This window comes from Pagrus pagrus (assembly GCF_965226575.1).
Source record: "Pagrus pagrus genome assembly, chromosome: 13".
In the NCBI taxonomy this organism is placed as follows: domain Eukaryota; kingdom Metazoa; phylum Chordata; class Actinopteri; order Spariformes; family Sparidae; genus Pagrus; species Pagrus pagrus.
The window spans coordinates 11,761,694-11,772,987 of NC_140197.1; the positions used below are offsets into that span (position 1 = coordinate 11,761,694).

The 11,294-nt window shown below is 41.6% G+C and overlaps 1 protein-coding gene across 2 annotated transcripts; it reads right to left on the reverse strand.

Moving 5' to 3' along the window:
- Window positions 1–386: 386 nt before the first annotated feature.
- tefb (TEF transcription factor, PAR bZIP family member b) lies at window positions 387–11,235 on the reverse strand. Of its 2 annotated transcripts, none has more exons than XM_084370770.1 (4): window positions 10,983–11,235; window positions 5,109–5,690; window positions 4,370–4,572; window positions 387–3,972 (listed from the first exon to the last, which is right to left on the reverse strand). In XM_084370770.1, the coding sequence occupies exons 1-4, from the start codon at window positions 11,086–11,088 to the stop codon at window positions 3,757–3,759; spliced, it is 1,107 nt and encodes a 368-aa protein (XP_084226896.1). In that variant the 5' UTR covers window positions 11,089–11,235; the 3' UTR covers window positions 387–3,756. The 2 variants fall into 2 exon arrangements, with proteins under 2 accessions (XP_084226896.1, XP_084226895.1); XM_084370769.1 differs by lacking the exon at window positions 10,983–11,235 and adding an exon at window positions 6,437–6,971.
- Between the last annotated feature and the right edge of the window lie 59 nt (window positions 11,236–11,294).

An 11,294-nucleotide genomic window follows, 5' to 3' on the forward strand; every position in this document is an offset into this window, starting at 1 on the left:
CGCGCTCACTCTCTCACACACACACACACACACACCCATCCCGCTGGTCTTTGAGGCTGCTGCCGCTGTTACGCAACGCTGCTCCCCAGTGTGTCGATGTGATCATTACGCAACATCTCCTACTCCTCTGGAATACTGATGAGCAGCAGGACCGAGGCAACAAAGGGACAGAGGAAAACAACAAAGACAGAAAACAGACTCACATGTAAATGTGCATGTGTGCATCAAGGATGAGGTTAAGGATTAGAAAGACGTCTCCATTTGTCCCCCTAACTGTGCTTCTTTTGTCATCTATTGTTTCTTTGTCTGTCAGCTCCCAGTGCGCATCCCATTAGAGCTGCTGCAGCTGGTCGATGACTCAGGCAAGGTCAAACCACGAGCCAACATGTCATTAAATCCCAATTTATTTCATATGCATGATACAAGATACAGTTAGGACATGGTACTGCAGTTGCATGTATCCTATACATGGTTAGACAATAGAAAAACACCCAACATATGTTTATATAAAAAGAGAAAATAAAGCAGAACACCACAAAACAAACAAAACTTTAAAAATGTCTTCAATAGAGACTTTGAAATATTTTTTCCAGGAGTATTGAAGCTACTTTGAATTGTAAACAAGGACATAGTGTCAATGATGCGAAGCACCCAAAACCAATGCCAACAGTTAAAAAACAGAAGTTTAGACCCTCGGATATAGACGCTAATTTGCAAAAGTAAAGAAAAGCAATTTCGTGCTTGTGCCACCGGCAGGCAAAGTGTTACAACTGCAGGTTTTTAAACAATTTTGTGTGTGACATTTAATGTTTTACATTTTTCACTTGCAATCCTGCATCAGATTTTGTATTTTGTTAACATTTTAGTGTTCATTGGTCAAAAGACTGGTCAATCAACACTTTTGCACCAGCCATTACTATTTTTGTCTGTAGGTGGCGACAAACATATCTACATCTTCAGATCTAAACCGCTGCAAAACATTTTTTCCTTTCCTGGAGAATTTGCAACCTGCTAGACTTCAATAAGCAGGTTTGCAAGTTGCAAGTCAGTTCCATGAGGTGCTACGCATCAAAAAAAGAGAAAGAATGCTACATAGTGAATGCAGTACTATAAACGATCTTGATCTGTTGTCTCCTAAAAGGCTCCGTTGGCCCGTACCTTTACTCAGCCTTATGCAGAACATTTTTAATTTAGTTAAAAAGTAACCAAACGTTTGCATTCATCAACTACATTTATGTATAAACAGCAAAATGCAGTCAATGTCAAGTTTGAGTGTCAATGCAAAAAAAACACATTGCGTGTGTTATACTACGCCATCAGGAAATTGAAACAAACACAGAATTTATCAAGAAAACACAAAATCACCATCTGATCCAGTGTATCTAGATATAGATCAATCTTTAGTAAATAGAAAACAATCCACACAGTGATCAAAAGATGCTGTTTTCAGCTGATGTTTGCCCCAAGGTCAAGCACTGGCTGCACAAAGATAGGAGGCGTTATTATGCAAGTCATAAACATCGGACGTCAGAGCAAAAATGTTCTGCTTTTTCTTTTTGACAGAAGTGAACCATAGGCCATCAACCTACCCATCCAAAAACATATCTAGTTTTCAGTGATGGTTTACAGACATAAGTACACTTGGTGTAAAATATGAAAGGAAAAAAAAAAAGAAGACAAGTTTACTGGGTTACATGCATTAGGATCCTAGACTACAGAGGATCTAAACTGGAAGCACAAATGACTTTGGGGCATTTCTATTTAGTACATCATAGCAATTTTACATACAACATCATCACTGAAATAAAACGAGCATTACATCATAGAGTATTATTGCCACATTTATTTTCTTTCCAAGATTACGGCGATTAATGAGCACAAGCCGACCGATCGCAAAATCTGCATCAGCCCAAGACACTTGAGATATAGAGTCCCATAACAGTCTGTAATGTATTTACTAATTCAGACACACTCAGCCGCTTTGGCAAAAAGAACTCAATTTTTTCGGATTCAATGTTTTTGCCAAATGGAACTAAGCTGCTTTTCATGTGCTCTCTGTTTCAACCAACACTACTTTGTAGCCCTCCTAAACTGTTACCAATTCAAAAAAGGAAGTGTCGGATGAGGTAAATAAGAGTGTGCGCTGTCCTCTGTGTGTTCAGACACATATTGTATGTATATAGAGAAAAACAAAAATCCCATAAAACTATATAAATCTGTTTTTTAAAACAAACATCCAAAAGCACAGTTTACCCATTGAATTCCCTGCATTGGTTTCATTAGAAGTATTGTTCCTTATAGGAAATAGAATTATCTGACATATTGTTGTACATCACAATCAACATATGCATTATTACCATCAGAATAAATACAGCACTCATTGACTATTTGGCAAATATAAGGAATAGTATTGGGTTAATAAAGACACAGTCAGAATCCCTGTCTCAGGAAATAAAGAGACAATCATTTATTTACATAAGCAGTCAACTTTGGGCCTGCCTAAATAAAATAAAAAAGTCAATCCAGCCATCACTACACCATGATCAGGCAGGCAGTGGCTCTAGCGCCCTCTACCTGTAGTGTGCAGTAAAATAAACATCCCTACATGTGAACATACCCCTCCACCAGTGAGGGCCCTGGAGATCATCAGTCGTATGCCTTCAACAGCAACCAACATAAAAAACTACAACTCTCTCTTGCCATAGAATTATCATCTTTTAAGGATATCTGTCTTATTTTACACAATCGTGTGTGAGGCTCTGGAAGCTGATCTGAGGTTAGTAGAAAAGGAAACTAAGTAGCTTTAAACTGTAGGCCATGCATGTATTTTTCCCTAACAAGCTACTGTGTCTCCTATGGTGTGTGTCCTGTCATCACTAAATTCTTTACTCTGTGTTTTTTTAAGAAAAAGTGCAAAAATGGAGTAGACACTGATACACGCACATATCTGTGTGGTGCAGGGAGATGACTATATATATACAAACAGTTAAAAACAGCGTTTGTGTGCGCAGAGGCGTGCATGTGGGTTATAAGAAGGAAGAACTGTGACTGAATCGCACCACAAACTCATCCTTTTCTCCTCTGCCGACCTGAGGGCTTTCCTTACTTTCTCCCCAGCCTGGAAGTACCACTGTGACTTTGTCTGCTGCTCCTCTATTCATGTACTCATCTGTCCCTCTCTTTCCTGCCACGAGTTCATCAACACCCTTCTTCCGAACCTCAGTATTTTGAAGGACACGACAGACATTAACATAAGTACAACACAAGGAAAGGTGAGGGACGGCAAGTGTGCACCTTTCTAAATACACAACTTCTAACTTACTCATGCTTTGGTCCACTAAGAAGAAGTGCTGTGCAGTGATAAAAACTCATCTGTGTAGTATTTAAAAGCCTACGATTCTTTTTCTACCTGTCTGCTCTTTTCGTATTTCCTGACTTTGTTGGGACCATCTTGAGACGGGCCATGTTTTCCATGTGTGTTTGACCACGGGAGTATCCACAACCGTCCCCTTCCTCTCTGAGTGTAGGAGCCAGGCGCTCTCCACAGGCCTTCCTGTGACCACTGCTCCCATCATGCCTTGCTGCCTGCCAGTGTGTGTCCAAAACTCGGAGCTTGACACAGTGACTGGAGGTCAGCGAAGACAACAGTGCAAATGTAGATTCCCTTGGTGTTTGTGTCTGTGTTGAATTCTGCGGGGAAGGGAGTTCTGCGTTTCTGACTCATTGATTGACTTTGTGGGTTTTATTTGGAGTTCTTTACAGTGGGCCGTACTTAGTCTCATACCGGACCAGGATGTTCTTGCAGCGGCCGCAGTCCTTCCGCAGTTCGGCCACCTGCTGCCGCAGCGCCGCATTTTCCCGCTCCAGGAAGGAGGCGCGCACCGTGATCTGGTTCTCCTTCAGCCGTCGCGCATCACGAGAACGCTTGGCTGCCACGTTGTTCTTCTTTCTCCTGGACCAGTATTTGTCATCCTGAGGGAATGAGAGTGAATGTGAATGAAAAAGACAGAAATGGAGAGGTAGAGCTGAACATAATCACAATCTATGTTGTGAAAACATCCCCCACATCTGTGATCTTTAATCCACAAGCCACTGTAACTCTGTTTGCAGATGCTTTAATCTTTACTAGGACTGACCAGAACACTGATCAGTCTTTAAGCCCAGTTGTAATCACAATGTGTTTAATGTTTTTTGAAATTGTATTGTTAATAGTTTTTTTATTATTAACAAAGGGAAGGAAATGGGTCTTTGGGAAATATCAGAAATGTTCCTTCATTGAAAATAGAATTAAACAGCCACTATGTCAACTTCTGTTTCTTTATGAACCAAAAATTATTAATAATACGGCAGTATAATAAAATGATCCTACCTTCTGCTCATCAGGAACAAACACTTTCTTGGCCTTCTTGATCATAGGCTGCGGTTTCAGCTCCTCATCAGAGAACTTGTGTTTGCGCGGGTTGAACAGCTCTCCTCCCGGCACACTGGACAGGACCAGGTCTGTGGGATCTGGCTGGAAATTGATGTCCACCTCGATGGCTTCTGGGTCGATGGGGGAAGGAGTGTTACGTTCTGCAGGCACAGAGAGAAAGAGTAAATTTGGATTTAGGATTAACCAACTGTCAGCCTTGCCGATTATTGGATCTGATATTAAGTTGATTTCACTGATGGCTGTAAATTTGATATTGGTATTAGCACATTATAAAGATTTTTATTGTAGCTGACCTCATACATGTTTTGGTCAACAGGTGATATGATCTCAACAAAGCATTGGCAATGTCTGCTTTTAGTTTTTTGCATGTTAAAGTGATGTTAGTTAATGTTATGCCAGGGTCTACATAGCTAGAGCAATGAATACTTTACTTCGCGACTGAAACAGGTCGCAAACTTCACTGTTCAGTGTTGGCAGTAGGTGGCAGGAATTGCTTTTTAAAAAATTTGTAATGGGGAATTGAAAATAGGAAAGAATATACAAACCGGTGTGTTATCTAAAATATCATAAATATATAAATAAATAGGAACTGTATATCTAATAAACACGTCCACAAAGAATCATATCAGCTGCCAAAATGTTCAACAAATATCAACCGTTAATCATAAATCCTCACCTGTTTTCTTTTGTTTCACTTCCACTTCTGCTGTTGCCTCCTCACACATAGAGTCATCATCTTGTCCTTCCTCTTCTTCTTCTTCCTCCTCCTCCTCCTCCTCCTCATCCTCTTCTTCTTCTTCTAGTTTAGCTGGTTGTAATGTAGTGACGGTCACCGTTTCCTCTGGATCTGGATCGGTAACGGCAGCCGAGACGGAGGGGGAAGATGCTGAGGCGGAGACAGAAGCTGCATCAGCAGCAGGAGTAGTAGTAGTAGTAGTAGTAGTAGCTGTGGCAGTAACCTTGGGGATGGATTTGCCTTTGCCCATCACTGAGGCGAAAGTCTTCTGCAGCTCCTCCTCCTCCAGGGTGACAGGGATCCCGTTCTCCAGGAGGAACTCATCCAGGTCCATGTACTCCAAATGAAAGGTCTCTCCATCATAGGGAATGGTCTTCTCCCAAATGGCTGGGGTCAAGGAGGCTGATACCCCTCCACTGCCGCCACCACCGCCTCCTCCTCTTGAACCTCCACCAGCACTGACTGCCACAGCCCCGCCTCCCTCCACATCCTCAGACGAGCACAGCTTCTCTTTCTCTATTTCTGCATTAAAGACAGGAGGGAAAAGCAGTTTAATAAATGACTGCTTGCTGTCAGAGAATGGTTGTTTGTGTACACATGGCATCTGACGTCTTTTCGTACAGTCTGAGACACGTGTAAAAGCTAGGCAATAGGCTGAAAGAGGCAGAGTTGGGTAGAAGGGGGGTGTGGTTGTGGTGTGACATCCGACAAAACAAAAAGATGATACAGCTAAAGAGCCTGTCAATGAGTTTAAAGTTGGAGAGTAGATTTGCAGATTTAATAAAAGGCTGAATAATCATAATAATAAAGCTTCGGCGAAAGTAGACATGGAAAGGCACAGAAACACGACAGAGACACCTGCTTGCTCCACTCATGCACCCCAAAACACCCCCCAAAAAACTGAGGACCAAATATCACCAGACCAATGTGTTTAATGAAAAGCCGAGCAGTGTCTGCGTCTGTGAATCTATGTCCAGTGTGTGTGTGCTGCTTCGAGAGCAGCAGAGACGAGGTGGAACTTTTTGTTCTTTTTTGTTTCCTCGCAGCCTCAGATCAAACTGGCTCTGTGCGACATGTGGCAGGTCCGTCCGAATTAACGACCATAATTTAAATCCAACCACAACCAGCAGTGCTTGACACAGCCTCGAAGATTATGTACATTTAGTAGGATGCATGGCTTTCCAACCAAAGCTCGCAAACTAATAGCGGATTCACAAGGCACAAACAAACTGGAAGACGGGGCGCTCGTTTTAGCGTTTTGATCTTACCGTCGTCGCCTTCCTCCAGGATGTTAGGAGGCGGAATGTCCATGATTTTCTTTAAGACAAAAGGGAAGGACTTCTGCGGAGCCGCCGTAGCGTCGTTACCGCTGGGCTGGAGCGCCACTGTCACCGCGGCTTTGCCAGGCATTGTTTCCGTCAGACTCCTAACAGACCGGGGCGATATAGTACCGGTAACGTTACCGAGAGCTGCCTCCTCCAGCGGGAAACGACACAAACAAACGGAGCTTGTTTCAGCACTACTGTTGCTTCCAGGCCTGTTTATCGATATCAACGCGTTTGGACGCTACAACAACACTACACAGAGCTCTTGTTCTACTCGCCCACCGAGCGCGCTTGTTGGATATTCATGAGTCGCGTGCCCCGCCCACTCGTGGAACGGTAGCTGCTGATTGGCTGCCAGTAATGTCCATATGAATCATGTTTATCGCCGTGGCTGTGCATGCACAGAGTACCAGGACGCTGTGTTTTGTCTCTAGTAGTTCTCCGGCTGCTCATTGGACGCATATTATCCATATAGAGACTGACTCTCTATATAGAAAAGTGCGGAACGTGGACCGCATTAGAACGTACAGTTTTGTTCACACAGCATATTTATATCTTAAGTGGATAATGTCAGAGCTCGTGCTTCCAAACCGTAGAGAAAGGATGTCCATGAGTTTCTTCTTAAAAACACCACATCACAAATTTGAAGTGATTAAGTGCACATCTGAAGCCCCATAACTCTGGATACACCCTTAAATACAACGCAGTGTGCTCGGGCAAAGACTTCAGTCGCATGCATCCCATCCAGCACAAGATACTCGTGGCCAAACACGTGCCCCCGCCCCCACACTACTCACGTGAAAGTACAATCTGTCTGGGGGCGTGGCTTCAGACACAGCACGTGCGTGCCAAGGCGAGCTGGAGCGGGCACGCGCTCATCGTTCGAACAGCTGGCACGAGACCCAGAGGCAACAGAGTACACGTTGTTTACCAGACACTTGTTAATAATACTACTATATATTATATACGATATCATATATATATCATAATATGCCACACTTTTCATTAGATTTCCTTTAAAACTAGAATGTTTCGACCACGTTAGTTTCTAGTTCCACGACTAAATGTTATTGTATTGAAATCCAAACTTATTTTACTAAAGGTATGTTTGAACTCAATGTGCCATTAATCATTTCATTCAACCGTAATCTTTAACGAAGTATATCTTCGACATCAAACGCTCGCAGTGCCACAACAAAGGAGTAATTCTCACGTTTCCGTGCACGCGCCACCACATTAGACACGACTGTGAGTGCGCGAGGCTCTTTCGCTGTCTTCAGCAGGATGTTTGGGTTCTGGAACACAATGTTCAAACCGCCCAACACCCCGCCTTCACCACTAATGTGTGTTTTTATCCAAGTTCACCACAGTAACCACACGGTAAACAAAGTGCATTGTGCCTGCTGTAACTGCCCTGGCGAAGAGGAAGCAAGTTAAAGCCCTGCTGCAGTAGCCTCAACACGGACAGGGGACTGAAGAAGGCTTCTGTTTACACTACCTACATACATGATTAGTTCAATACACAGATACAAGTCCAGTACCTTTACAGCTTTTGAATTCCCTTCAGTCATAGCCATATAACATTGTGCAATCATGTTTTAGACCATGTATAGATTTTTTTAAAACAATTTTACCTTGACTTGCTCATTTAGACTGTAGAGGAATGGTAAATATATAAAGTGAGGTGTAAATTTCCCTTATGAGTCAGTCTTGTTACATGGTAGTCCACGCATCATGTTAAAGGAATACTGTGAAAACCAGACATCCTGTTACACATAAACTCAGGGATTTAGAAACACTCATGAGTCCAAATTACTCCCTCATCAGTATTAACACAACTATTTTTTGTCTTGCCTCAACCAGACTCTAATATTTCCTGAGTATTCAACCGGTTTATTATATTTTCTGTAAATTATGTCTCCCTTAATCCTGGTCTAAATGTTGTTGCTATCTAAAGAAACAATGATCACTGACTTCAACCATGGTGCTTATCAACAGTACTGAAGTACCCTTAAGCAAGGCAGAAAATTCAAAATTGCTGATAACTTGTTTGATTTTTATATGATTTTTTTGTGTTTTTATACTGCAATCCAGTTGACATGTGCACTCTGGCACATTAAACAACGTTTTTTTGTTGTTCAGTGTTAACAGAGTATTCACTCAAACTATATCTGTTGACATCTTGACAGACTGTAGACTACAGCTATGTTTCTCTTCTATACTATGTATGAACAATATACAATATTTATAACAGTATATTATAATTTTTTTTCTTCTCAAGATTGGATGTTCTTCCCCTGAAGAACTTCAGATGGTCTCACCACCATTTGCAAAGTTTTTAATGACTCCTTGCATAGCATTGTAGAATATTTGTATTTTATTTTGACACTGTTCATGCATAAACACCCTACACACTCCCAACTTGCTTAGACTTTCTATGTAGGATAGAGCTGGAGCAAAGCTTGAGACTCCCTCTTTGTCAGGATGAATAATAACAAAGTGTCATGTGGCAGGGGTAACTAGGTCAGTCTGGCTATGTGTAGAAATGTTTCTACAGCCATGTCCAAATTTGTCATTTGCCTACCAGCCTTTTATAGGCAAAATAAGTCAACAACAGGACAACATATATTTTTTAATCTCAATGAAAAAATATATTGACAACATAGTATAAGAGCATAAAATTAAGGTGACACTAATATATCCAGTGTTACTTGGATGTAGAAGTCTGACCATATGCAATTTAAACCTGTCATTAACATGGTTCTTTGGTGTTCTGATCAAAAGTGGACTGTTCTAAGTGTGAATGCACCAAAGACGCACTGAGATCGCCCAGACCACATTCAAAGGTGGCTGCAAATGGCCACCTTCTTTTAGCAGTGCATACATGAATGTGTCCAGGGTCACCCTGAAGGACCACCTTTACAACTGACATCTGCTGAGAAACAACAAGAAGTCACAACAGGCAAAATGGATTCTCATACTCAGGAAGCACACTGCCTGATATCCATTTGGTTCACTGTATGCAATTAACATGTTTGGGCTGTCTTCCCCGCCAAGGTAAGCAGTGGTTGTTTGGGAACACACTGTCTGTTTCAACTGATCTAACAACTGAACTAGTAACTACAATACTCCCAGACTCCCTTGAAAAATGGTTCAAATCTGTAGTGAGTGGTTGAGAGTGGAGAAACTTTGTGGAGAAAGTTTGCAAAATGGATATGGCAAATTCCGCATTAAATGCAATACATTAAGTTGTTTTGTTCCATGTAAAAAGTCACTTCGTTGCAGCATTGCAGTACCAGCCGGTTAGCTATTCCATGTCTAAAGTGTGTAAAACGACATTTTACTGACAGTCAACATGTCAAATTCTACAAACACAGTATAATACTAATAAAAATCGTGCAATTGTGTGAGTTAGGAGAAGCTGTTATAAATTAAGTTGTTTTTCCTTGATTCCTAAAACATTGTCTGTTTGTCACACTGATGTGCTTACTTATTTGCCTATAGAGCAGGGAAATGAAATCTGATCACAGGTGGTCACTTGAGATGCATGTAGCGACACATAAAAAACAGGTGTGACCAACCTCTCAGTTACCAGAACATGTGATCCCAACATATCTGGTTCAATTCAACCTGGAGGCCTTTGTTGCATGTACTCTCCTCTGACTCTCTCCTCATGTTTCCGGTCAATATCCACTGTCAACTATTGAAATATAAAATGCACAAAACCCCCCCAAAAAAGTAAACTAGAAAGTATATGCGCCGAACTGAGTGCACAAAGAAGCTAATGGTGTGATGAAACCCTGAGTGAAGGATGTTTCAGTGTAGTTGCATCAGTTGCAGGCTGCTGTGTTGTGACTGTATGGAGAAACTGCACAGACAGTTTGCTGACATGATGCAGTTCACTGTGTTTAATCACTTGTGCACATTAGAGTGATAAAAGCAGCTGGACACATTTAGTCCACATAGGCCTGGACCCTAACTTCATAATGCAACTATGATTACCTTCACTACAGTAATCAACGCAATGATGACGATGCAATGCATGTATGAGAGGTATTTAATCTCATTGGAATGAGGTTTGTGAGGTGTTTTGCAGTTACACATAAGCCAAGTTGTTTACTAGTTGTAATAACATTACACCTAATGTGGAAGAAGTACTGGGATATTTTACTTGAATAAAGATACCTTGATGCAAAAATACTGGTCCTGCGTTACTAACTTTGCTTGAGTAGTTTTAACAACAAAATAAACTCAAAGTATCAAAAGTGAGAGCACTCATAAGGCAGCAGCATGGCCACGGTCAGAAAACTCTATTATATGATTGGATTATTATTACTGAAGATGGTCGATTTGAAGCTAATTTAGCTACTTTTCATACTGCTGGGTAGTTGAATCTATACAAATGCACACTATTTACTGCTTATATGATAACAAGTGCAACACTCTGGCCAGTTTTAAGCCTAAAAAACATTACAAAAAATACTCTTACCGGTGTCATCGAAGGCAGGGAAGGAGAAGGGATAGTCTGCCAAGGACTTGAGGAGATCAGGAACCTCGCTCTTATCCCCAAAGAAGATTTGGTTAGCTGTTGACATGATGAAGTACCTGTGAAACTACCTACTGTTTGTACCAGAGACGAGTCCGACTGAGAGAGAAACGCTCAAACAAGTAAGTGAGTGTGAGTGCGCTGTCAGCTCCTGACTCTAGTCACTTTTCAATAACTTTGCAGCAGGTCACATCATCACGGGGATGCCTCCATGTGTCCAAACAACTTGTATTACAATGAGTACACGGAGCCACG

Bases quoted from the DNA above. Each gene is read 5' to 3' on its own strand.
- tefb (XM_084370769.1), bottom strand. From the start codon at position 6,578: ATGCCTGGCAAAGCCGCGGTGACAGTGGCGCTCCAGCCCAGCGGTAAC. The intron at 5,691-6,436 runs GTAAGATCAAAA...TCTTTAATGCAG, and splicing joins CCTGGAGGAAGGCGACGACG to AAATAGAGAAAGAGAAGCTG. The intron at 4,573-5,108 runs GTGAGGATTTAT...CTGTGCCTGCAG, and splicing joins AGTGAAACAAAAGAAAACAG to AACGTAACACTCCTTCCCCC.